Consider the following 27,337-nt stretch of genomic DNA (forward strand, 5'->3'; position numbering starts at 1 on the left):
AGGTGTACAGAGTAAACTGGACTTGCTCGCCACTGATTAGGCCTCTGAAGTGCCAACTGGACACAGTTAGAACAACACCAAGACGCATGCATACCAACACCAGGACACCTCCAGAGCCACTCCAGGACACCACCACAGCACCAATGTAGAGCCACCTTACGCCTCAGTGACTGATCAGGATGAGCATCAAGTGGACTCCATAAATTTGAAGATAACTGTGTGCACAGTGCCTACTTTGCACGATGGCAAACTCCCCTACTTTGTTCTAATTACCAACCCTGCAACCGTGGGTTTGCACATCCCAGCTAAAAAAAAAAAAAAAAACTTGCTGTTAGTGCCCTGCAAAATATCCTGCACCTACCACAAACAATTCAAGTCCAAAGACAATGCAACGTCTCTCATTTCTTTTCTTTTTTTGGCAACAATTTCCCTAAGCAAGACAACAATCCACACTTTACCACCTATAACAATCAGCAGTTAGAGGGCAGAAATAAAAACAACACACATACACACAACCAGGGTCTCGTGTGGCCAAATGAACCTCAACTGTAACTTGCACACAGGCACGAGCACACACACACACACAATGCCGCGGAGGCGGAACACAACCGTGATAAAAGAGCGAGGGAGGGGAGGGGCTGTGGGGAACAAGTTCCAACGAGCAGTCCTATGGAAGCACAATCTTCATTTGGCATAACACCTTGCTGACGACGCGGCGAGTCCGCAACCGAGTTCATCGACATGGCAACAGCAAAGAGAGGAACATGATGACACATAAATAGACGAGAACACAGCAGTCCACAACAGTGACTTCGTTTCAAAAAGGAGGCACAAAAAAAAAAAAGAATCTCCAAGGCTCTGCCACTTTGCACTTCAAAAAATCTTCCGTTGAAATATATGCAGCGAATCGGGCCATGGCCTGTTCCAGTTAAAAAAAGAACACGTTTTGCAACTAATAACTCTCAGCTTTTAGATTAAAAACTCTATATTCAACCAGGGTGGTCAAAGCTGGTGGGATGTGGTCACACCAACACCTTTGACGAAGACAACCAGAGGGGTGAAGAGGTTGCAATGCGAGACCTCGGTGGCGATCAAAGCTTCACAGCGAAAAATGAAACTTTATGATGTGAAACTTTTCAAATAATTTAAAACACATATGGATGCATGCAAACCCTTGCACACTAATGGGAACAGTTTTTGAGGCACATGGCCCTCTACGGCTAGGGAGTAACTTAATCCAATAAAAAAACAAAGCATTCCGAAGTGGATGTGTCAGTGTATGCCTTGGAACTGAACACTGCGCTGGCCAGACATCCCTCTGCTTGGCTCACCAGGCGACCTGGCACAACATCAAGCACTGACGTTTTCAATCCAAAATCTTTAAAAGCAAACTGGTGCACCCACCAAAAAAAAACAACTAAAGTTGTGGCGCACAAGCACTTATCAAAAACAGTAGCATGACAGCTGTCGCAGCGGCAAAGTTTGTCGTTGTCTAGACAAGCAAAGTTCTTGAAAAATGTCTCACCTTCACACACACCAGCAGCACACTGCAAAAACAACTGCACTGAAAAGCAACCAACAAATGCTATATCCATTCCTCTTCAAACCCAGCGACCCCCCGCACATGGGGATCCAACCAAGCGGCTGGCGACGGCAGAAGGAAAGGATTTCGATGTCTCGCACAAACTTCTTCCAACCACATCGCACTACTACTACACTGAAAATGCAAAAGAACTACAAGACAGAACACAAGGCAGACTTTGATCTTCCTTCATCTTGCAAGCCTCCACGCAAAATGTGCGGCGATGCAAGAGATACCGTGGTCGCCGGTCTTCACGAGCACCCGAAGTGACACCTCAGTGACGACATGAAACCGGTTTGCCAAGCACCAACAGGGGATGGGCACTACATTTTCCGCTGTTGTTCTTCGATACTTCTACAGGATGCCGTCATTACAGATGTCACGGATGCAAGCGATGGCCAGCTGCACCACCTGGTCGAATTACCTTGCGACACAAAATGATGCATGGAAACTCGACTCCTGTGCTGCCAAGAACGCCATATCTCCCTGGGGAACTTCTTGAGTGGAAGGTGGAACCTCGGGTGCCGGCGACACTGCACTCGTGATGAAAACCGGCGCACAGCTAAACAACAATCCACACGGCCAATGCACTTTCACAATTTGGCAGCGGTAGCACGACTTGCACAAAACAGAGCTTGCATGAGATCTTCCAGTATTGTGCAACCCGTCACTGGGCTGAATGGTAAGAGGTGCAGGATGGCACCAAGAAAGGGTGTAGGATGGCACCGGTAGCCCGAGCAACCACAGCGGCGGCGAAGACATGACTGGCGTTTTTCTTTTCTCGTCACTGTTCAGTCGATGGGCTCGACCATGGCGAAAATTTTCCCCTCCCAGAGAGGCAGGATTTCGTTGTCGTCCGAGATCTCCTCGGAGACCACGTCCGTCCCAAACTCCTGGCAGGAACGTCGGAAGAAGTACCTGGGGCCAAAACAGAGAGAAAGGGTGAGGGGGAGTCTTACAGTGTTCCGTCTGGTTGTACATAAGATTCAAAATGTTCAGCACAGTGAAACAAAGCGCAGTTCAAGTTCAGAGCACACCTTCCATTCCCCAAATGAACACTTGAATCTGCACTAATATGCGTCTATTGGCTTAGCCCCTGATGACACGTGCCACTGGCTCACTACAGCCCACTCATATTGTGCATGCATCTTTTATCAGGAAATGAGCATGAATGCTCGGCTGGAAAAACCTAAAACGCACCAATAGAAATCAACAGGGCCAAGCTGGCAAAGTTATTTATGCAGCAATAACATTGAAAGGGGGGATATGGGTCTTTCAGGGCAAAAAAGTGGGGAAAAAAATTTTTTTAATCCCATAATATTCGGATTCTCACATAACAGTTTAAAACTGAGAAAATGCGTCAAAATAGGCTAGTTTTTTTTTGCCTTCAAATTTCAATACCAATGGCCATAATGTGGTCCATCTGGTCTTGTTTGGAAGTGCAGCTTTCCAGCAGCATTTCCCAAAAAGAACCATTTACGCCGGCTCAAAGACATGAGAAATGCCAAAAAATTGACAGTGGCTTAGCTCGGCTATGCCAGGATATACATAGCGAGAGGTATACGCTTCCGTGGCGGAGCTTGTTGTGGTCACTGTATGTTTAGCAATGAGAGACATTGGGTACGCACATCCCTTATTCATTTTGCTTGACAGAGACGAAGACTGCCCGATGATCTGTGAAGTAGCATGCAGCAGTCAAAATTTTGTCGATACAGTATTCCGATTTGGTAGAGCCTCTTTAGTATACAAGTACTATAGTAGTTTCCCACTGTGTAGTCTGGACGTGAGGGTCCAAGCTAAATTACAGTCAAACTTTTGTTGCATACACTGACTAAGAGAGTCCCGTTTCCTGTTGAAATCGCCCAAAGTCACACACAACTGTGAAATCGTGCCGTAGGCAGGTATGCACGTGGCAACCACATCAATCGTCTGCTTGACAGATGTTCCCGGTGCCACGTAGACTCCTTGGATGATAATACCGCTTTCCAGAAGCCGAACACAGCAGGCTTCACCATTATTCACCACGATCGAAGGGAGATGTCTGACAGCCGTGATACCTTGTTTCACATACACACAGACTCCAGCGTTCTTATTAGGTTCAAGCCAAGTTCCAGACGACAACCTTAGGATCGGAAGAGTTAATCTTCTCTTGTCCATACCGCCGTTTAGCAGCGGCTGGACTCTCCTCAGCATGCATGCCAAACGTTGTGATACAGACGCCCACTACATCTCCACCTTTTATACGCAATCCTGCGCAAGCGACGCGATGTCCAGGAGATAGAGCGATGTGCGGCGAGGTGTCGACGAAGACCGCGGCGCGGCTGTGGGGTCTCTCTAGTAAACATGGCATCGGTGCATGTGCACAACTGCTCATCCACGTGACATCACGCTCAGCTTTGACGGTAGAGCGGGCGCAGCGACAGTGAAGCGCACGCCGCACTTTGCTCCTCTTTGGTTGCCACGATAACAGCGCATGCACACAACTGGCCTCTCCCATGTTCCGCGAAATGCTCGACTGGTAGCCCAGTGTAGCTCTCGCTACAAAATAAAAACAGACATGGCCCCACAACTAGCTGCACTGTACCACATGGCCAAATTGGTACCTTAATGGTAACTGAATAGATTTTAGAAGTCGACGAGTCTAAAGTGGCTGAACATGTGAAACTTTCAGGTATATAGTGCGGTGTTTTCATGCTAGCATTTCAAATGGTGAAGTAATCGCCGAATGAAGCTGCATAGGCACCCGGGCTTCTCCACAGTGCACAACGACAGGCAGGGGTCGCAGTAATGACGTAATGTATGGCAGCACCATGTTAACAGCGAAAGAACAGTTGCATGAAGAAAGAAAACAAACGCCACGAAGATAAAGCCCGTGCAGAGCTGTCTGGCAGCGTTGGAAGACACCAGGCACCATGAGGTTGAAGGCAGAGGGAAGTTTGAAATTTCGGCAACAATGACGCAGTAAAGAGAAGCCTGAACACTACTGCTGTTTTAAATGCCAGCGCAAAATTACTTAGCATGCTTCACCTAGAAGCTTCATACATTCGGACTGTTCAATCACCATGAATTAAAAAAAAAAAACATTTCAAAACTGATGCAGAGTGGCGATTCGGGCTAGTTGGTTCACGACTACAAGGAACAACGGCAGCTGGTGATAAACTAGTTGGTTCATGGCTACAAGGAAGAATGGCAGCTGGAGGTTAGGGCTAGTTGGTTCATGGCTACAAGGAACCATGGCAGCTGGTGATTTGGGCTAGTTGGTTCATGGCTACATGGAACAACGGCAGATGGTGATTTGGGCTAGTTGGTTCATGGCTACAAGGAACAACGGCAGATGGTGATTTGGGCTAGTTGGTTAATGGTTACAAGGAACAATGGCAGATGGTGATTTGGGCTAGTTGGTTCATGGCTACAAGGAACAACAGCAGATGGTGATTTGGGCTAGTTGGTTCATGGCTGCAAGGAACAACGGCAGATGGTGATTTGGGCTAGTTGGTTCATGGCTACAAGGAACAATGGCAGCTGGTGATTTGGGCTAGTTGGTTCATGGCTACAAGGAACAACGGCAGCTGGTGATTTGGGCTAGTTGGTTCATGGCTACAAGGAACAACGGCAGATGGTGATTTGGGCTAGTTGGTTCATGGCTACAAGGAACAACGGCAGACGGTGATTTGGGCTAGTTGGTTCATGGCTACAAGGAACAACGGCAGATGGTGATTTGGGCTAGTTGGTTCATGGCTACAAGGAACAATGGCAGCTGGTGATTTGGGCTAGTTGGTTCATGGCTACAAGGAACAACGTCACCTGGAGATTCGGGCTAGTTGGTTCATGGTTACAAGGAACAATGGTAGCTGGTGATTTGGGATAGTTGGTTCATGGCTACAACGAACAATGGCAGCTAGTGGTTCGGGCTAGTTGGTTCATGGCTACAAGGAACAACGGCAGCTGGTGTTTTGGGTTAGTTGGTTCATGGTTACAAGGAAATGGCAGCTGGAAATTTGGGCTAGTTGGTTCATGGCTACAAGAAATAATTGCAGCTGATGATTCGGGCTAGTTGGTTCATGGCTACAAGGAACAACGGCAGCTGGAGATTTGGGCTAGTTGGCTTGTGGCTACAAGGAACAACTGCACCTGGAGATTTGGGCTAGTTGGTTCAGGGCTACAAGCAACAACGGCACATGGCGATTCGGGCTAGTTGGTTCAAGGCTACAAGGAACAATGGTACCTGGAGATTCGGGATAGTTGGTTCATGGCTACAAGAAACAATGGCAGCTGGAGATTTGGGCTAGTTGGTTCATATCTACAAGGAACAACGGCACCTTGAGATTCGGGCTAGTTGGCTCATGGCTACAAGGAACAACATCTGGTGATTCGGGCTAGTTGGTTCATGGCTACAAGGGACAACGGCAGCTGGTGATTCAGGCTAGTTGGCTCATGGCTACAACGAACGACAGCAGAGCAACGAGTCAGCGCAGGTGGTTGTCCATTTTTGCGTTGCGCTGCCGTTGTTCTTTGCGACCATTTCAGCTTCTCTTTTAACAGCTAGCTTGAATTTCTCGCCACTTATGGTCATGTATGAGTGCTGCCATTCTAAAAAATTAATCTGCACAAACAGCTCTGAACAGCCATGCAGAGGTGCACTGTTTATGACGTAAGCCAGCCCCCATGCAACCAACACTGCTCCCCAGGGCCACACCTGTAGTTTCCCTTCTTGCTGATGAGTGACTTGAACTGGCGCAGTGTAATGTCGCGGCCGGCAAGCTTTGTCCGGTAGGGGACCGTCTCCCCTGAGTAGCAGTAGCCAATCACAGTCATCTCAGTGGAGGGTGAGGGCGGGGCCTGCTGTTGCTGGGCTTGAGGAGGAGGGACAGAACCCGGCCCAACACCTGGTCCCGCCAGGGGTGGCCCACCACCGCCACCGGCCGCTTGTCCAGGGATCGGCCCGCGCGATGTCGCTTTGGGCCACTTTCTGCACAGAAAGGGAGAGAAAGCACTGTGAGCGAGCTGAGCTTTCTCACTACACTGCCAGCGGTCGCTGTCACCATGTGACCCCAACATTAATGTGTGCTGACATCACAGCAGCACACGGAAGTTTTTGTATTTCGCCTGCATTAAAATGTGGCTGCTACGGCCTGGATTAAACCCGCAACCTTTGGATCCCAAGCCAACCAAACACCTTAGCCACTCAGCCACTGAAGTGGGTGCAAAGATCTGAGTGCCTCCCACCAATTCTACGCTGGATGAACAGCCACAACGGCAGCCCTCCAGACAACTGCACCAGTTTCCCCTTGGTGTTATTGGTGCGAACGTCTCTGCCACAACTTTCTCTGCTTTAGATACAAGAAAATTACCGGTAATCCTCATGCAGTGTCCTCCATAACGAAGTATTTCTGGTTCAGTCAGCAAACTATATAAAGCAATACAATTACAGTCGACGACCGATTTTTCGGACTCTCTACGGACCGTGAAAACAACCAAAAAATCTGGCTGTCCAGAAAATCAAATTTCACCGAAAAAATCATGAACTTATTATCACTGTGCTGAAGGAAGGGGCCAGTTGTATTGGACATTATCTAAAGCTCCTCACAACTAAATTTCGCCGCGCGATATGTGCACAAACGACAGGCAGCGACCGCTTTCACGAGCTCGGCCTGGCTGTGCTGCCCTTGGCATGTCGCCGATGAACGCACGGGTTGAGGCAGTCTAAACGGGAAAGTGAACATGCCGCTGCGGGAACTGCGCTGTGGTTGCAGTACGATGGGCCGGAACGAGAACACGAAGATGGCGAAAGAATAAGAACCGAGAAACAGCCGAAGCAAGCGCTCTGTCGGCGTTGGCCTTAGTCATTAGGCCTAGCAACTAGAGCCAAAATCGGCATCGTATCTGGCGATATGCACTCTGCGGTGGCTTGCGTATAATGAGAGACGTCTAGCCTGTACGAGAGCGCGTGCCCGATAACCTCGAACCCTACTTGTAGCAATGCGTGGTGGCAGCTTTCAGAAACAAAGTGGGAAGGGAGGTGCGTTCTTCCATTTCTCAGAAGCAGGCAGTGCAGCAGAACCCTTTCCACAATGTTGCGAAAAGCGGCCGCCATGCATCGCCACAAGGAGGGTTTGAAGATATCTGCCAGGCGCTCTCATGTTCCTGCTCGTATTGCTCATGATAGTACGCTGACCTCGCTTTGAAATGCACCACCATTTCCTCCCGCGCTCGCCATCCCCGTGAAGCAGTACGCCTCCCGCGTGCTTCGCTGCTACCTCTTTCCGTATTCAGGACGAAAGACTCGGCTCAGATGAGTTCCGCGAACTTTGACTACTGTTCAACTTCGTGCGGCGGAAGACATTCAAGAACAGTACAAATTCGAAACCATGCATGCGCAATGTGCCGGCTCGCACAGAATTTCAGCATCGCAAGTTAAGAGGCCCTCTTTAACATTGAATTTCGTTTTATCTGACCAAGTTTTCGATCTCTCCTGCAGTTTGAATTAATGACGTTCCACTGTACACATTATATGGCAGCTTGGGCCAGTGTTAACGGGGTTCGAAAAATCGAGGAGTCAGTTGCGGTGCGTCCAAAATTTCAGGAGCGCTTATACATTGGCTCTATGGGCCGTGTCGTGGTGCCGCAAAAATATCCGAATAATCAAGCATGTCCGAAAAATCGGTCGTCGACTGTACTTCCCCCATAATGAGCAAGTGGAAAAAAATGATTTTGATAGCCAGCGTAGCGGGCACGTTTATTATGTGAAAATGTCCAATGTTCGAAATTTAATTTCCAGACTGTAACGGCAGTGATTTCGAACCTGTGAAAGGCCAAAGCAGACAGATTTCTCAAAATAAACATTTTTCATGATCCGTCGTGCCAATCAAGCTTTCGCTTGGGCAAAATTTTTCATGGGTCCCGTGAATTTCGTTGTAGCGGGATGTGACTCTACAAAGAACAAGTCCACAGGAAACTTACTTTGCCCTTGCCATCTGCTGACTTGTGCTGTAATTCACTTCCAGCCTGCGCCGTGCCTCCACGAGCTGAGTCATGGTGTCCGGAGGCTGCTGAGTGGGCGGCAAGCCAGAATCCTGGGGGCCCCAGCCAGAGCCAGGGACCGAACCGCAGCCAGAAGGAATGCCACACGAACGACTTCGAGCTGGGCTGTGTGCAACCAGATAGTCAGAGGATTCCTCATTAGGAAGCAGAATTTTTTTTCAACAAAAAAAATGGCACCTCGGCACATGGTAAAGAGAACATAAATGTAACTTACCTTTTATCCCCAATGCAGTGTAATAACTGCACCAACACAAGCATACCCACTGCACCTAAAAGCCACACCACTGCACCGTAATTCCCTATACACTACAGCAACATATGCAGTAGAATCTCAATGATACAATTCTCACGGGATCACAAAAGCATTAATATCACCCGAACAAACAAAACCTGTAAGCAGCATGAAGGGATATGCATTCACACAGATTTGTTTACAACTGACGAGATTTATTACGACTGCGCGACCACAGCTCAGTATTTGTCGTGCAGACAGCACAACTGGTGATCATGGAGTCAGCAATGCACATGCCCTGTGCCGCCACTCAATGCTCCCAGTGCGTACTGCACAACTATAGCGATCACGTCGTCGGCAATGTATGGGCAGTGCTTAGTGCTCCAGGATGCTGGCATGGCTCGTGCGTTCATATATACTGCAGTGGCATGGGAGAGTGTTCGGTACATCGAAATTCTGCACACTGTGCATAACGCACTCCGGCTGGGGCATTTTAAGAATTCATATCATCCCGCAATTCGTGTCAACCATGTTTGTATCGCGAAGGTTCTGCTGCAATACCGAACTTTATCCATACTCGCACACGGTCAACTTCTAACTTGAGAATTTTGGCTTTAACAGGACACAGAATTTGTTTGAATTATGTTGTGCTCAAACTATACGAAGCTCCTGCACTTGATGCTGATACAACCAAAAGAATCTGTCCAAATGTGCCTCAAGTTTGAATTAATGAGGTTCCACTTTTTGTGCAAGCCGAAAAGCAAAATTTCTGCTCAAGCATTCCCTACTCAACGAACTCACCCGACAGAGTTCTGCTTGGATCGTGACGATGTGCCAGATGTGGTGGACTTCTTGTGGCTTCGTGAGGAGTCCCTCTCTGGATCAGGGGGACCCAAGGGGTACCCGGGGACCTTGTGGTTCAGGATCCAGGTGTTAACCCTGCATGACAAATCACAGCCAAGGGTGAGACACGAGCCCACAACGAAGCCACCTGGCGCATAAGTGGAACACACAACACTGAGCCCACCATAGCAATCGTGCTCCAGTTCCCTTTATCCTGAAACAAGAGTTCTCAAACTGCATTCCAAGGGACCCTTAGGTTCTTGGGGCTTTCTGCGTTTCCCCAAGCACCTGAATCCATGCATGCCTCAACCTCCAAGTTTCTTATACTCAATTTTATTTTGAGATTGACCACACTAACCATTTCTACACAGAGCCAGTCACTATTAATTGAATTTTGACATTTTTTAGGGGCCACGCATCTCCATGCTCCTTTTTGCATGCATGTTCGGCCAGAAAAGATGGAATCCAAGACATATGGGGTGCCTCAGAACCTTTTTGAAAGCTGTTGTGGTTCCCAAAGGCTAAAAAACTGAGAATGCCTGTCCTGACATACAGCGTTCAGAAAAATTTTTAAAATCCCCCAACGACAGGAAAATCAAGCATCACGTTAGCAGGCAACTGCCATAAAGTGTTGCTGTCATTATATATAAACTTTACACAGCGGACCTTGAGATTCTCAAAGAAACTGGCTGGGTGACAGTTTCAATCAGTCTGAAGGTCTCTAGTGCATAACAAAAAGAAGACTAAAAAAGGCATCCAGCTGCTCACCGTTCCGTTGCGCCCTGGTTCACAGGCAGCTGCTCGCACACAGCACTGGCTCCGCTGTCCACACCACTGTCCGACGGCTGCGGCCCACTCCGAAATGTCTTGCCAAAAGCGCCACTTCCGCCAGACGCCGAGTTGCTCCCCTGCACTCTCCTCCGGCTGCCATGCACTGCCTCATCGTCCGGCGAGAAGTCCCGCACGGCACCGCTGTCGCTGGAGCAGGCATCACGTTCCTGCAGTGCGGTGACACCAATTACATTCCACAGAAACCGTTTTGCAAGGGCTTTCTGCAACGTTTCTTTTGCTATTGATTATATAATTACAGCAACATTTAAAAATATGCATTTTGGTACGATTTTACCGACTGCAATTGCTCATGAAGTTACAGCACCGAGACATATGCAGTAAAAGCTCGTCAATTTGAACTTCAAGGGGACCAAAATATTGTTCGAACTAAGCAAAGTTCCAATTATCGAATGGGCGCTAGAATGAATGGTCATTGCGCCCCACCGCGCGGGCTGAATCCGAAGCAGTCACATCTAGACTCGTTATCACTAGCTAGGTGCAACACGTTTGTGGCAGGCGATTCTAAGAATTAAATCCATGCGGTCCTATAGGCAAATGAAATAAATTGATCGGTCAGTTATGCGCCAGAACTAAGTACTAGAATGCATTTGCGTGAGCAGCGAGCTTTAGTGCTGGAATATAGGATGCTATTTATGCTTCGAAACGTGTTTATTTACGGGGAAGGGTTGTCAAAATTAAAAGTATTCAGTGATGTGCATTTGCCTGAGTTTCTTCTGCCGAGACTCCATCAGCATCATTTGCAGCTTGCCCAAGAGCTCCAGTGCAACGTCCCAAGTTCTCACTGGCAGAGAGGTAGCATGCTGCAACATCGAGCGCCGATGCTACTTCACATTCACTACATGCACATGGCAGTGGCATATGCTCGTCGCCGCAGTCGGACATCACTGTCAGCTGTGCTCACTGCTCATGAGCCCAGTGACATTTGCTGACAGCATGCAGCCTCAATTATATCGGCGTCAGTGAACGGCTCCAACGTCTCAACACTGCTGTCCACGTAGCTCGCGGCACCAACAAAACACATGATGCCAGCACCCGAACCGCCATAGTGCGTTGTGGACACCATGTGATCGCGACCGCATCAGAATGAAAACCTGGAACGACTTGCGCCAAAGCATCGGCGGAGCGGGCGAGTGCAAGGCAGCGAAAGCCTGCTTCGGGATGCACTGGAGCGCGTGCTCCGCCAGCATCGTGCCCTCAGATATTTTCTTTTCCATTGTTTTACATCTCCAGTAGATTAGCAGTGCATTGTACTCGCTACAGGTCAACTCTATCTACAAGGAGCGGTGTCGCAAGGGACTCCTAGTTCGAATTAACCGCAACGGATGCCGACTTGTTCGAATTACAGTCGAGCCCCCATATAACGAACGAGACCTGCGCGACCGTCGAAATATACATTGTTCCAATGGCACAAAATCACACGTAAAACAAACGTCATTAAGCCCTGTTGATCGGTTACAGTGAACAGACGGCGTAAACCCGGCGCCGCGATGCGAGATAACCTGTCTCCAACCTCTTTGCGCGCCGCCCGGCACGTGCTATGTTTCCCTGAGCCTCATCGCAGGCCAACTGCCCACCCAGTTTCGTGCTGCTCTCAAGCAAGCTACCTTTTCCCCATTGACGTGCCTTCCAAGATCACCCCCCCCCCCCGCCCCTCCTCGCAGCTCCGCTTCCCTCTCCTCACTCTCTTGCAAATCCGTGCGTGGCCTCCGCGATCAACCGCACCACAGCCGGTGCTGATTGCGGAGGCCACGGTCTGTGAAGCAGGCTTTTCTTGGGAGCCAAGATGTGGCTGCACTGACGCTCACGGACGCCCCTCATGGGTCCCTCCGCTGGCACTGTGCGTCTGTATCTTTAGCTTGATTGGCTTGATTGCCGGCTGTGCACGTTGCACATCTACCCCATCGCACACTTTTGTCACTCTTGTTGCGGTACAGTGGCTGGAACTGTAGTTGCGGTGTGGACGTTTCGGTGGCTTCGTTCAAATCTTGGGCCCTGGTTGTAATTTGTGATGGTGGACGGGAACACCGTGCCCATTTCCATTATATTCAGCGGTAGAGATGATGAAAGCGGCCTGGGCGGAGGTGACGGCCACTGGCGAGCAGAAGTGCTTCCGCAAGGCCGGCTTCGTCGACACAAGTGCCTGATGCCGAGCTTGATGCTTCGGAAGATGACCAGCCCGGTGGCGATTTGTGGCAGCGCGTCGTCGACTCCTACATGGGGGGTCATGACATTGGTTGGAGAGATTTTATTTCTGTCGATGACGACACCGACACTGCGGAACCATGCATGGGCGAGGGCATCGTTTCTGAAGTGCAGGACGAGAGTGACGCGGAGGAATCAGATGAGGATGAAACTTCGGAGCCAGCACCCATAAGCGCGCCTGCAGCAATGGGCTACATAGACAGCCTCAAACAACGTCTATGCCAAGGGGCTTGGCGAAGAGCACGCTTCTGCTTTAAATAAACTGGAAACCTCCCTCATCGGATCTGCGCTGCAAAAACAGACGTACATCGCGGACTGTTTCGCAAAGAAAAAATTTAGTTTTTTGACAAGCAACTGTCTTTGAAGCTGTGGTCCACTTTCTATGAACTACGGGATATAACTTCGGGATATTATAGGCGGGCTTGACTGTATTGAGCGTTTTCTTCCATTTAAATACACAGGGCTGTGATGGGGCCCGGGCATCAGTTCGAATTAACCATAACATCAAATTTACCAAGTTCAAATCAACAAGCTTGTGCTGTATATCCTGAAACCACACACATTTCAGAATGTTACAGACGCTAAACGAAGGCCTTTGAAAAACAGGTCGCACATATACCCCCTACTTCTCTTGCATAAAATTGGAATCCTTTTTTTTTTTTAATTTACCTGTAATACCTAGAAGGTCACGCACCTTCCTGTGCCAGAGCTGGTGGCCGAGGACCGCATACGGTGATGGAGGCACCATGGCCGGTCCAAAGCGGTGCCGCGGAGAGGGGGCCCGTGGAGGTGTGTGCGACAGGGGCGAGTCGAAGACGCGCGACACGTGCTCATCCAGGATGCTCTGGGAGCTCACCTCCTCCGCTGGAATGCCCAACAGCCGCTCACAGAAGCCGGGGTTGGCTGAGCCACCCGCAGCTGCTGCACCCGTGCCAGAGCCCGGAAGCGAAGCTCCTCCACCAGACTGCAACGACAGGCACACACATCAAAAGGCTATTCCTTTATCTTTTTGCACACAAAGTGAGAACGAGGGCGATTCGTTACAGAACTTGCAAGTGAGATATTGGCCACGAGGGAAACTATAGTATCATGTCTTCATACCTGGTGTATGGCTCCCAATACGGAAAGCTTGTTCATTCGAACCGCACAGAGATACCAGTGTAGTCAGCATAAACCAAAGTTCTAACACCTAAAAGTGAACTCAAAAGATAGTACACCAAATTTCTTACTACTACCGACACCATTTGAAACTCACCGAGGCAGACGCGGTCCCTGCTCCCCCGCCAACCACGGGGGGTCCCCTGGGGGGCACTGGAGGGAAGTCCTCGGCCTGCGCCCGGTGGAAGCGCTCCATCTTGTCCCCGCAGTCGGCCTGCTTCTTGACGGCGCGCAGCTTCTCAATGATGGAGGCGGCAAACTTCTCCGGGTTCTTCTCTGCCAGGCTGTACGGGTGCTCCAGTTGCGTCCGCTGCAGGGGTAGCCCGCCACCACCACGTGCGCGGAAGAACACAGCAGGTGAGGGCACACACAAAGAACACACAGGGGACAAAAAATTGGGGAAGCAACAGTAGAGCGCAGCCCCATACTCCAAATGCACAGAGCGCAGATGTGCAAAGGAAACCTCCCCATGGTTGTAGTGCGAGCAGGCCACCAAATAATGTCGCACATATGAAGAGGCGCCATTCAAAACAAGTGCACTAGTGGCAACATGCAGAGGTACCGTATTTGCTCAAATGTAACATGACCGCGAATGTAACACGAGGGGTGACTTAACATGCTGCCCAGCGGGAAAAAATAAAACCACAAATGTAACGCGAGGCTTAGGGACGCAAAACAAAGTACCTTTACTAGACATCGTGATCAACACGTTTACTCATCTTCCTCGCTTTCGGAGGCCGAGTTCTCAGAAACGGAACCCTCCTTTTCGCTATTGAAGTCTCCCGGTAACTTCTGCCGCATCGATGTTGTTCCCCAGAGAGAGAATCCATTCCTTTTCATGAACATTTGGGCCCACCCACGAGATAATCTGAACTTCCCATCTCCCGAGCAACTTTCCAACGGATCAGCTCGACACTGACCCCCATGAGACGGTTGCGCTACTCGATAACAAAGTCCACCACACTTTTTTCCCCGGCTGGACGTGATGGCCGTGGCGAGGCTCATGATATCCTTTGCAGTCGGGCTCACATTTAAAAAGCCCCTCCCGTTGCAGCCGCCATCCGCAGATGGTTGACTCGTTGAGGTCAAGCCTTCCAGCTGCCGCAGAATTCCCGACCTTTTCAGCTAACAGAATCGCTTTTCTCTTAAAACGAGCGTCGTACTGAGCACGATGCGTTTCCATCGTGTGCACTGAATCAATACACCGCGAGCGACTCCACAAGAACACGACGCGACGACGCATTCAGCCCGAGGTCGCGACAAACACAAAAAAATGACAGAGAACAACACTTTGACTCTGGATGGATGAGGATTTGGCTTCCATGGTACCCATGTTGCCAGCGTAACATCGCAAAAGTGCAGAAGCCGAAACCAAGCTGATTGCTTTGAAATGGCTGCACCGCGGCACTGCTTTAGGCCAATCGAAGTGCGGTATTCGATTATAACGCGAGGGTAGACTTTAAGAAGAAAAAATCCGGAAAAAAACTCGCGTTACATTCGAGTAAATCCGGTATATACTGATGAATAAACAGTGCGGCAATTCATCGCAGCAGTACCAACACTAGTTGAGCAAATGAACCCATCACAAAGGAGAGCCCCTGGGTTACAACATTTACGAAAACATGTGGGTAGTCAAGAATTAAAGGTTGCATAGAGCTTATAAAGGCTGCAGTTATGTTCATGGACGGAGGGGTGGAGAGACGCTGGTCTTAGAGCTATTTTCCTTATCTTTAGGTCAATTATCTGACTCTGCTTGCTCCTGCGGCATTTGCAGCAATCTAAACTGCCTGTACCTGCAGTGTTTCCACCTATAGTATTTGCAGCAATGCTATTTAATTCCACAAGGTTAACCCTTTGTAGGACTTTGGTACACGTATGTACCACTTTCTCGCTGTGCTTTTTTTGCATGCAAACCAATACCGGTACAGCCATCTACCACCTTGTTTTTTGTTCTGCCATCTATCAAGTGCTCAAAGTTCAGCGTGTTTTTATGCTTTGCTAACAGGTGTCGTTGGCATACTCATTTTTGCAAGGGCATGTGTAGATTTGGCACGAAAGAAACAATGGAAAAAAAAGAAATTCCCGATACCTGCCGACAGTCTAAATTAAACCAGTTTAAAAAAAACAGTCCTTACAGAATCGATTCCAATTGCAGATAAACTTACGTGAGGTTTGAGGGCGCAGTTTTTTGAAAAAAACTGTTTCAGGTTAGACTTTGCCTCATAGCGTTCCCTCTAAACGGCTTGCTCAACGTATCAGCCTCAGTAACACAGTGCTTCAAAATAGATGTGGAACTTCTTGAACATAATATAGGTAATGTGCACTTACAGTATGCAATGAAACAATGCACTTTGAGCAATTATACTATGAATACTCCAACAATAAAATAGGTAAATGAAATGCGGGGCATGCATAGGGTTAAAAGCTTGGTGAAACCAAAAATCACTTCAAGGAAGCCAGTTTGAAAACTCCCGCAACAGACGAAGCAAGTGGCGCCCATCTACTCGAGTTCCAATGGGATGCGCAGTATTCTTAGAACCGAGGCTTGGCATCAGGTCAATATTCATCCAAGGACTCACTCAAGGCCAGAGCCCTTGCCCCGTCTACTAACGCAGTTTTGGTGGGAGCGACAGATGGCAAGCACTCACCGGGATGATGACGTGCTCTCCGAGGGAGTCCCGGTTGATGTTGGCGTTCTTGCGCACCGACATGCGGTGGGTGGCACGCTGGATCAGGGTCTCCTTGGCTGACGCCGAAGAAGGGGGCACGCTGTCCACATCGGTGCCCGTGTCGTCAGTGTAGGCGCCCGATGACAGGCTGTGCAGCTCGCTATCCTGGGCCGAGGGCGGCACAAAGGCCGAGTTGTGCACGTGGTATGGATGCGGGACGCCTAGTGATGTGCCACTTCCACTTCCACTGCCGCTGCTACTCTTGGGCCTGTGCACACAAGCAGCGACACCGTGAGTGCCCGTGACCCCAGCTTGAGCTTTGGCTTTTCCCGTAGATCCTGGACACACATCTGGCATTTAGCCAACATGTCGTGGTTTCCTGGTCGGGTGACCAGCTAGCTTTTTTTGTAAGGCCGCCTTGCGTTCACATTTCCAACTGCAGTAGAACCTCGATGATACGATCACGATTGATTTAATTTCTGGATGAAATGAATTTGTAAAATTCGCTGGCCAGAGTGCATCGTGCACAATGGGCACAATTCATATTCAATTCAATTCATATGGGCAAGATTCATATTATCAAAGTTCTATTGTAGTGCAGTGTGGAGACACCTAATTTCAAGGCATATCTAGCTCTCTCATTTTCCTTCTTTTACGCTCAACATATCGTTGGCTCACTGTACAACCCTGAGGCCGAGAACCCTGTAATTCGTCAGTCATGACCACCAATTCAGTTGGGACACGTACATGCTCCATCCCCTTTGATTTCTACCGGCGTCCGGCTGTTCGCCTTGCAATTACAATGTTACACCTACACCGCTTTGAGATGTTTAACGTGTGTGCACACCATAACATCAACATCCCATGGGAATTCCAATGTGCTGAAAGAAAAGTTGTGCACTGCACAGGAGGTTGATAAAGGTAACGTGACTAAGCGCTGGACAGTTAAGAACTACACACCAAAAAACCACGCTGTAGACATACATTTTTCATTGGCCAGATAGGACTGGCAGGGGAGGGGATGTGCCTACTGAAATTTCGAGCACGCTTCCTCTTTTTGGCCAGGAAGGACTGCAAGTTCAGGAGTCAACAAATTCAGATCTACTTATATGTGGCAATATATGGTAAACATTTCCTCTCTCTCAAAACATCAGTTTTTACAATCCACCAACACGCTTGCCCCAAACTCACCCGGCCGTTGCCTCCGACGTCATGCGTGCCACCAGCCGTGGCAGCTGCTCGCCATAGCGGTACAGCTTACGCACATTCCGCCTAGTCAGGGCGGCCGGGGCGGGAGATGCGTCCGTAGACAGCTCTTCGTCCTCGTTGACCGTCGGCAGGATCTCCAGGCCCAAGGGGGGCAGCACCGGCGGCGAGGCGTTCTCCTCCTCCCCGGAGGCTGGCCCCAAATCGGCGGCCACGCCCGACACATCTGCGGAGCTCTGTTCATCGCCACTTGCCGAGTCCTGTGCAAGAGAGGGTAGAGGGGCTGAAGGCGTTGCCGAAAAGCTGCTTGCTCAGACGTCAAAAAAAAAAAGAAGAAAAAAAGCAGCATAACCACCAATCTACACCGACTCGTTGCTACAGGAGAGGGCAAGGTCCAAGACTCAACTATTATTGGGAAAAAAAAAAGTACTGGTTTTCACTTATTTTTCTTCACAGCATAAGCTTTATATAGCACACTTCCTCATTTTTGGAAAAAAAACATTGTTCATGGAATATCCAGTCCAATCTGTCAATGTTCTAGCCTGATTTCATGACAACGAAGGTGCTGCCCAACGAAAGCTTTCGCTGGTCCTGTTAATTTCGTTGTAGGAGGATTCCACTGTATTTTTCACTTTTCTGCCTGTTCGCTGAAATAAGGCTCCACTGAACTACTATTCTGCGCTTCTCCACCAGCATAATTCACTATTTTTGGTCATAAGAAGGCGCAACATAACACGGATACAAGAAAGATGGACAGAACGACGCCCTTCTGACAGCTTCTTCTTATGGCCAAAAACATGTACCAACTAGCCCAGCAACAAATTCTAATAATTCATCATCATGCCCCAGCTGCAAACCTGTGTGTCAAGTAGAAGGCAAAGCCCAGCGAACTGCGGGCCCTGACCAACCTGTCCATCATCTCCTCCCCCTGCCGCCTCCGCAGCCGCCAGAGCCTCAGCGTGGGTCTTCTCAACGCATTCAACGTAGAGGTCCGACTGAAGGAACTTGGGGTAGGCCGACCGCTGGAGGAAGAGCTCAAACTCGCGCTGGGCCTGGTCAAAGAGTGAGACGTCCACGACGCCCTCCTTGATGCGCTCAGTGATCTTGGCGCGCAAGTTAGGAGACACCTCCACCGTGTTGTTGCGGATGTAGTGCCGGTAGATGCTTTTCATGTACTGCGAGAAGTCGAGAAGGAAGGCACGGGACCATGTTAGAGGAAAGGAATAAAAACCAGTCCAGCAGGGCAGAGGAAAAGTTTTGACCCTCTGGACAACCTCAGCTGTACAGCTTAGCTCTGGCAAATCATCGCACAGCCCTGTTAGTTGCACGAATGCTGCTGCCACTGATGGAATAAATCTCTGCGAGCCACTGCTCCATTAACGAGTCATAACACATTGCATCATATTATTTACCTTCAGACAGTTTAAATCACAAACAAAAAGTATAAAATAAAAAAATACAAAATTTCACTAGTGAAACTTCCCTTGGGCATGTCACGCAGTACCTAACATATGAAACATTAAAAAGATTTGTACAAAAACAAGATTCTGACATGCTTTTTGGTCATCCCATCAATCATTAGCACTGCTTTTATTGCTCAACTGTGCCGCTATAAGTAGAAATACCATGTCTATCTGTACCACTACAATCATCCTTGCAATGCATGACCGGTACAGGACTGCTATCAAAAAAGATGGAGTACTCTGCTGCTGAACTTGAATTTCAAAAATGCCCATCTTCAAGATGTGTGCTTGATTTATGACAACTGCAATGACAGTCTAGTGCTCTCGGGCTCACATGACCTGCATCGGTTGCCCTCGAGTACAGCCCACTGCTTGGAGTCTGGAAAAATTTCTCGGCAACCACTTCCCTCAGGTGCTTTTACCCTTACCACAAACTATCTGAACATAAACCATTACAGACTATCCCCATAACAAGACTGCATGAAATTACCACAGGCTCTTCCGGTGCATTCCGCAGTGAGAAGCTTTCTGACAGTGACAAATAGATAACTGGAAGAGCAGGTCGTACTATTGCAAACTGACTGCACAAAAACTAATGGCCACCCACAGTTACAGCTTATAGGCATTTATTTTTTGCATCACTCTTTCCATTTACATCCAGCACACCCATACAGCAATATTTCAGAAGGCATTTTTTTTTTTGTGCACAATGAAAGAGCGGAAAAAACTTCCTCTCCAAGCTGCTTTGTTGGAGGAGCATCACCAATTCAAGACTGGCATCAAAAATCATCTCTAACCATTACAGCCGAAACTTCACGCCAATTCTTGGTGTAATACACAGCAAGGCCGTTGAGGTAAGAATAAGCAAATACCCATAGACTGACAAGTACTACATCTGTGTAATGCCAGATTCAGTGAGAGCTATTTGCAGTGCTGAATGCGCCATTCACTGCGCAATCAAGTAGCGCCCTCTATGCGAAGAGATGCCAACAATGCAAGCACAATTTCATGCAGGTGATGCACAAATCTGTGTCATGACACACAGGGCCACTCCCCTTTGCTCCTTGTTTTTCCTTTTTGTTACGCCAACGCCGCCACAAAACTGGGGAGCATGCCCTTAACAGCCGTCGCTGTAAACAAAAAAAAAAGTAGGCAAAGGAGTGAGCAGGCCCCCACCTGTAGCTGTGTGGAGGGCTCCAGGTTGGAGCGGAGTCCGTTACAGGCGAACCAGAAGTAGAGGCCGTCCTTGCTGGCCCCCTCCTGCGCCAGGAACTGCTCAAAGAGGCGCAGGCCATCGAGGTCCACTAGCAGGCTGCGCAGGTCACATGCCCACCGCAGGGGACCCTCGGGGACACCCGCACTGGTGGCAGTGGCCCCAGAGGCACGGCTGCCGCCACTACCGCTCTCCGGCCCTGCCATAACCGATCCGCAGCCGGAGCCGCCCGGGGAGTTGCCCATTTCCGCAAAGAAGGCCTGAACAAGAAAGAAGGAAGCAGTGTGGTTTCACTTATTGCAACTCCCACGGTTTTGTCAAGGACCATGGGACATGGGGAAAAAAAACAAAATGACACCCAAAATGACAGCGGTCCCTAAATGTCCTGAGAGAACCTGACATACTAAAACAAGTTCTCATAATAAAGAGCACATTAACATACACCAGGTCTTCTCAAACTGTGTTCGAAGGAAGCCTAGAGCTTCTTGCAGTGTTCCCAGAGTACCTAAACCCATGCATGCCTTGACCAAGCTTTCTTTAATTTGGTACTAATCATGCTGTAATGGCTCATAGCAGACTTTCTCTATGCAACCATTATCCCTTCGGCATGGAATCTACAATTGTGCACACGACTTTTCAAACTTTTTCAAGGCGTCTACAGCTGTTCTCAAAAAGTCAGCGATGCTGGCAACACTTGAAATCCCTGCTGGACAGAATAAGTAGGGCCATTTTGTGCCTAAAAGAAAGGATTCAAAAACAGGAAATAAGGATGAACATCGTGAAGTTCTACGGTGCCGGAACCTCCTGCAGCTCGTCAAATCTAATAGTGAATAAGGTCCATACCTGCGCGCTCTTCTTTGTCTGCGCATTACCTAACAAGATATGGAAGCTAAGGCATTCATTGTTTCTCAGCCCTTTTTGAAAGCCACTGAGGTTCCCAGTTTGAAAAGATTGAGAAACCCCGTACGACATAGATAGAGGGCAACTTTATACAAGAGATGAATGGTTAGGCACCGGTCCCACGAGCCCATTCACCAGTGTCTGACGCTCGCACACCGCCCCTGGGCCACAAAGAAAAAGCATGTTGTCCACACACCTTGCCGGGGTCCCAGGGGGGCCGTGGCGAGCGCTCGCGGTGCTGGAGGCTGTCAGCGCCTTCCGCGGGGTGGCGACCCCCGGGGTCGCCATCCCCCATCCTCCCTCAGGCGAGGGGTGCACCACCACTCCGCCCGTCGCCCCGCCACCACCAGACAAGCAGCTCCTCCGCCTGCCCCATCACGACGCTCACCTCCGGGGAGAGAGGGAAACAGAGGGTGGACGACACACACTCAGTCGAAAGAAAAGGCGACACAAAGGTCCCACTTTTTTTTCATTGATAGGGTGCCCTCTGGCATAAAGTTCCTCTGCTGTTCGGCGCTTGTAAATCAAGGCGCGTCAAAAACAAAACCACGGGGCACGCAAAGCTCATAAACGCGAAGCGCCATAACAAATCGAAACTCTCCTGGCCGCCTGTGGCGCCGCCAAGCATCAGTTTTCTTTGCTTCCAACATTCAGGTTGTCTTTTGTCTGTCTTCGTTGTGAGTGCACTATCGGTTTTAAAACAAAACTTACTTCAATATTGAACCGCGCAACCTTCCTTTGTCAGCCTCAGAGATTCGCGGCCCCATGTAGGAAGGAAAATTCCTCCAAGGTGGCGTCTCTTGTCCTATGACGTCTTCACGCTTGTACTTGCGAGATTGGCCCGTGGCGACGATACCTGTATTTTGGTTCTTGCTATTTTCTACCTTACAAGAGGTTTGTTTTCAGCAAGAGCGGCGTTTTTGTGATCAGGAGCTGGTATTCTATCGATACCAGCCAACTTCAATTTCTCCTCAGTGTCCGTTTAAAGTACGACACGCATCTTGGGGAAAACCAGAAGAGAGAACAAATGTGCCATAAAAAGGCTCACTGTCCACTTGTCATTCACTCCAATCTACTGCATGCCACATCTTCCAAACTGATCAGCTAAACTGCTCAAAAGAACAAGTAACTTGGAACATTGCACCAGTTCGTAACACCTTGTGACACACAGCGCACAAAAAGACTTTACACTAAGAAAGGGCAAGGCGAACAGGAGCGTGCTAAGACGAACACGAGTGCACTTAGCACGCTCGTGTTCGTCTCGTCCTCTCCTAGAGTTCCGTCTTTTTTGTGCACGGGGTTTTACAAGGCAAAAAAAAAAAGAAACATATAGCCAACTTGTTTTGCAAGGTTAAGACAACCAGCAGAAAATACCAAATGGATAACCATCATCAGGTTAAAATGGCACAGTCAAACTGCTTATCCTTGCTTCCAACACTGCTGTGTAGAATTCCATAAGAAGAATGCTACACACTAGAACATCAAGTTCCAAAAGTAAAACACAAAAAACATTTCCTGACCATAACGAAATCACCAAGGACAATGAACAACATTCATACCAGTGCAAATCAAAAGGTGATCAAGGTATTAGCACTTTTTTTTTCTGTTTGCTTTAATTGTGACCACTTGACAAGGCTTCAACTCGGCATAACTTTTCAGCATCACCAAGCCCATTATTTGTTTCCAAAATACTTATCACCATTGCATACAGGCATACCTCACACAAACCTGCGGCCTACTACATCCAACATGTTCACACAGGTGCTACCTTGTGCTGCTGAAGCAAAGCACAGTAAATTGCTGCCGCACTGTTAGAATCTATGCAAAGCAGACCATCTGCATCACCCTTTCATTATATAGCTGTCTTGCAGGAAAAGAAGTGGCACATTTCTAACGTGGTTAAACCAAGTAGACGTGTGAAAGCATTTGTTTAGCCTGATTGGCTCACGGTTTTGCTTTGCTGGGTCATCCGCACATCTGGCAACGACAATAGACTCAGGTAAAGCTCTGATTGATGTTAAGCTGATCTGATATGTTCACACCGTAGATGAAAGTTGATGAAGGCGACAATGTGCAATGCATAACACGAGAGTGCGTTGCAGTTCAACATGAGAAGTGAGCGGCTGCAGCAATTGCATAGTGCTCTCGTGCTGTGGCCAGCGAAGCTGATCTGTTCGTGCTGCCGCGGGTTCGAAGCCCAGTCACAGCAGTATTTTTTTTTTATTTATTAAACGTCAAGCATTCAGCGATGAATCGGCTTTTACAGCTTTGTTCGTGAAGAAAAGCTATCACTATCGCAACTATCACTATCGCAACTATTGCAAAGCTATCGAAACCGAAAGTAATACTAATGGTCTTTTACGTGACAAAGCTGAACCCATGCCTACAAGACGCACCACAGCTAATCGCTCTGGATCGATCTCAACCAACTTGTGCTCATGTATTGACACCGTGTAGCACACGAGTGCGTCTACATTTTGGCACCCTTAAAAGTGCCTGCCAAGGCCGCAAAACACAAGTGAATGTACTATTGGCCACAAAAGTTTATGGGACGCATGTCATTACAAAAAAAAAATTGATGCACTGCCCCGCGACCCAGCCTCCTGGTAATGTTATCAGTTGTTGGAGCATGCACGCTCCCACACATACTTGTAGACATTTCAAGTGACAGTCTTGTGCAACAGCTTCGAAGTAAATTTTTCCTATACACCTGCACCCAGCAAACATTCGAGGCCAACAGTACACTGGTATCGTGGACAGATGGCACCTTTCCCATCTGTAGAGGCTGGCTGCACTGAGTGCATCTGGAAGTATTTTCATGCCGCTTTGCACCCAATTTTTGAAAGCAACATTCACACGCAAGGACGAAGACTGATACACAAGCACAACTCAAAACTTATGCTCTTGTAGGTCATGAACCTGCTGAATACACGCACTTTTTAAACACAAGAAATCCCCAGCGAGAGGTACATGCAGTAGTAAGCAAAAACACGATAGTCACTACGTAGTAACGGGGGAAAAAAAACGAATTTCAAAAACAAGAGCTCTACCGGTAGACACGAAAACATGCTCACATTCTCTCGGACTGTAGCAGCTGTCCTCAATAGTCTATGGCCTCGCACTAACTTCCAAAATGCACCTTAGCTGGCCAACTCTCCTGTACCAAGTGAGAGGCATGCATAAAACTGACAGACCCAAGGCCCCAGTCGCCTCCCGTCTTCCCGGCGTTCAAAACCTCCTTCCCACAAGCTCAGAGGATGGACCAATCAGAATTAAGTATCCCGCATGATGCAAGGTCCCTCCCCACCAAAAAAAAAAGCGCAAAAACCACAGCTAACATGCGCGTTCGGCCCTGTCAACACCTATTACACGCTCCAGCGATCATCCCCGTCCGCGACAGGTGAAAAACGGTAAAATACGAAATATCCGCGCTCTTCGCGATCTCGAGAAGTATCTCCCTGCGACTGGTACAACGTGGCGAATGGAGGTGACGTCCCTCTCTCTTGAGAGGAGGAGCGACTGCTCACAGATTAGGAACACGATCTGAGCGCTTTTTTGGTCACGACTTCTACATGCAAGGCATTGCTGCAACTAAGCAGACAACGATCAAGCTTACAGGCGTCGAATCTTTAGCATGTCGGCGGGCACAAAAGACTCGACACCTATTAGCGAAAGACTGTAGCCACTATAACGCAGTCGCACCTGGCGGGCTTGTCAGCGATAAATGATGATGGCAACTGTTATATTCCGAACGGTTGTGTAGGTTTATCCCGCTACAGACCGCAGCGCGAGCGGGGCAATTCACCAGGCGGCTCCAAGAAAATCAAAGAGCACAGCACGCCGCGCAAGTTTATTTCACCGGGAATCGTAGTACGGCCGCTCCGATATCGCACTAACTCCCTTCAATCCGGGCGCGTCGTTACTCAAAATTCGATTCAATCGCGGAGCCAACGTCGAACACGCAGACGACAAGGACCACCCACAGGTTCTCTGCGTCGTCTGCTACGCGACACAGCCGCAGGCACTTTAGCTGTCCCACTACACGACATCCAACGATCGGTCGTTGAATCCCGCTGCAGCGCGGACGACACACTAACCGACCAGTTTTTCCACAAACCGGAGATCGCCACAGTTTATTATAAATCCGCGATTGGTCGTAGCCCCGTAAAAAAAATATGGAAAGGAAAGGGACCACGAAGCGCAGGCATTTTGATCTCATTACGGCGTTCCCTCGGGGCACGCTGTTCGCGGTTTCGTCGATGGCCCCGAACTCGGGCCCTGGCACAAAACCACTTCGCTTAGGGGTCGCGGTTTGTAGTGAAGGGTCCTCTCGAACGTTCCTTGGAGCGCAGCGGGTCCATTGTTAGCCGGGGGGAACAGAATCCGTTTAGTTTAAGCAGAGGCTCTCCAGAGGAACCCGGCATTGTTTCGAGTGGTTACTGTTCGCTCCGTCGTGTGCTGCGTATTAGCCAAACGACGGAAGCACAGAGTGGCGCAGCATCTGACAATCAACCACGAGCTGAAACTTTTGTAGACTGCTTCCGTTTTAGCGTTTTGCTTTACTCTCATTCATGCACGCGCGGTCGAACAAAAGCCCAAAATTCACTCAATACTACTGCACCAAGGTTTCATCCGCTGAGCCAGCTATTTTGACCGAAGAACCAAACAAACAAGGGCGGCTACAGCTAATGCGAGGAATGTCTTATTTATTGTGCACACGCGAATTCGATTTCGATGACAACCACGATAAGTCAAGCATTACGCGATGACAACGGAATATTTCATAGATGCCCGTGTCCGTCTGTGCTTATTACCAACGCTGCAGCATCACAATCTGTCAAGAGATTGCTATATGCTGCGCAGTCGAAAAAGATTGTGACGGTAAATGAGCTGTGTAACGAAAATCAAACAGTTCTGAACGAAAACACCGAAAAAAAATAATAAATCGGGGGAAATCTCGGTCTCCGGATCAAAAATCTGGCACATGCAAGCATCTGCTGTTGAGGAATGTCATACTAGCAGTTTAAAGACGTAAGCTTACCGAGAAACCACGCAAGTTCATTAACACTGACCATTCATAGTACGCTGGCGCTCCGTGAGCGCACCCCCCCCCCCCCCCCCCCCTCCTTACCCCATTACCTCTCCTTTCACCTCACCAATTTTGGACAAGAAAAGCCGCAACATTTTTTTTTTATCTCAGCAAACTATTTACCCCTGAACTGGCAGAACTTTGCACAGTAGGGCAAGCGATATAAAGCAGATCAAAGCCTAAACAGCGGCCTGCAGAAAAACAAGCAATGAACCAGATCCTCCCGAGTCTGTCGCGTGCACCTCTCGCGAGCCCCAAACAAAAGCAACAACAAATGCACGTCAGGGTAGGCGTCAGACGGAATCCAAGAAGTTGTCAAGCGATGTCTCGCTTCCGTTTCTCGAGTCAGGACGTCCGTAAAACGGCGAAAACTCGACGTCGTAGGCCTAGCCGCGCATGAAGTTTTACCGCGGCACAAGGCTCGCTTTGAGTGCCGCTGGTCAACTTTTGCTTTCGACTTTTACTTCCTGACAGCAAAAGTTTTTGCACGGGCGAGCAGCGGCACACAAAGTCGCCACGAATTACGCGCTCGTCTTCAACACAGGGCGAAACTTTGGGGAGGATGCGTGCTACGAGCGGCTCAATCTTGACACACGGCACCGCAGGATCGCTACTCACCGGTGTTGGTTGCTCGAGCCCTAGGAGTCCGCAAAAACAAAAAGTAAAGGTGCCGAAAACGAGCGCTAGGCCTAGCGCTTGAGGGAACTTGCGCAGGCACTGCGCGGCGTGACGATCGAAACTCGTTGCGTCGAAGACTTCGGAAGGCACTGCCTGCGGCCGGGAACACGGGCCCGGGATGATTACCCAAGTTCAAACGCAAATTCCGCACTGCGATTCCCGTCCCCCACCATCGCCGCACATGTCCACAGCCGCCATACTCCGACAGC

The 27,337-nt window shown here is 49.0% G+C and overlaps 1 protein-coding gene across 1 annotated transcript; it reads right to left on the reverse strand.

Moving 5' to 3' along the window:
* Nucleotides 1–405: 405 nt before the first annotated feature.
* Axn (protein axin) lies at nt 406–27,337 on the reverse strand. Its single transcript, XM_077633873.1, has 13 exons — nt 27,069–27,337; nt 21,558–21,749; nt 20,425–20,721; nt 18,694–18,960; nt 17,771–18,045; nt 16,559–16,847; nt 14,008–14,220; nt 13,447–13,716; nt 10,467–10,696; nt 9,657–9,794; nt 8,543–8,728; nt 6,279–6,551; nt 406–2,500 (listed from the first exon to the last, which is right to left on the reverse strand). The coding sequence occupies exons 2-13, from the start codon at nt 21,654–21,656 to the stop codon at nt 2,374–2,376; spliced, it is 2,664 nt and encodes an 887-aa protein (XP_077489999.1). The 5' UTR covers nt 21,657–21,749; nt 27,069–27,337; the 3' UTR covers nt 406–2,373.

This window comes from Amblyomma americanum, chromosome 8, assembly GCF_052857255.1.
Source record: "Amblyomma americanum isolate KBUSLIRL-KWMA chromosome 8, ASM5285725v1, whole genome shotgun sequence".
Taxonomy (NCBI): Eukaryota; Metazoa; Arthropoda; class Arachnida; order Ixodida; family Ixodidae; genus Amblyomma; species Amblyomma americanum.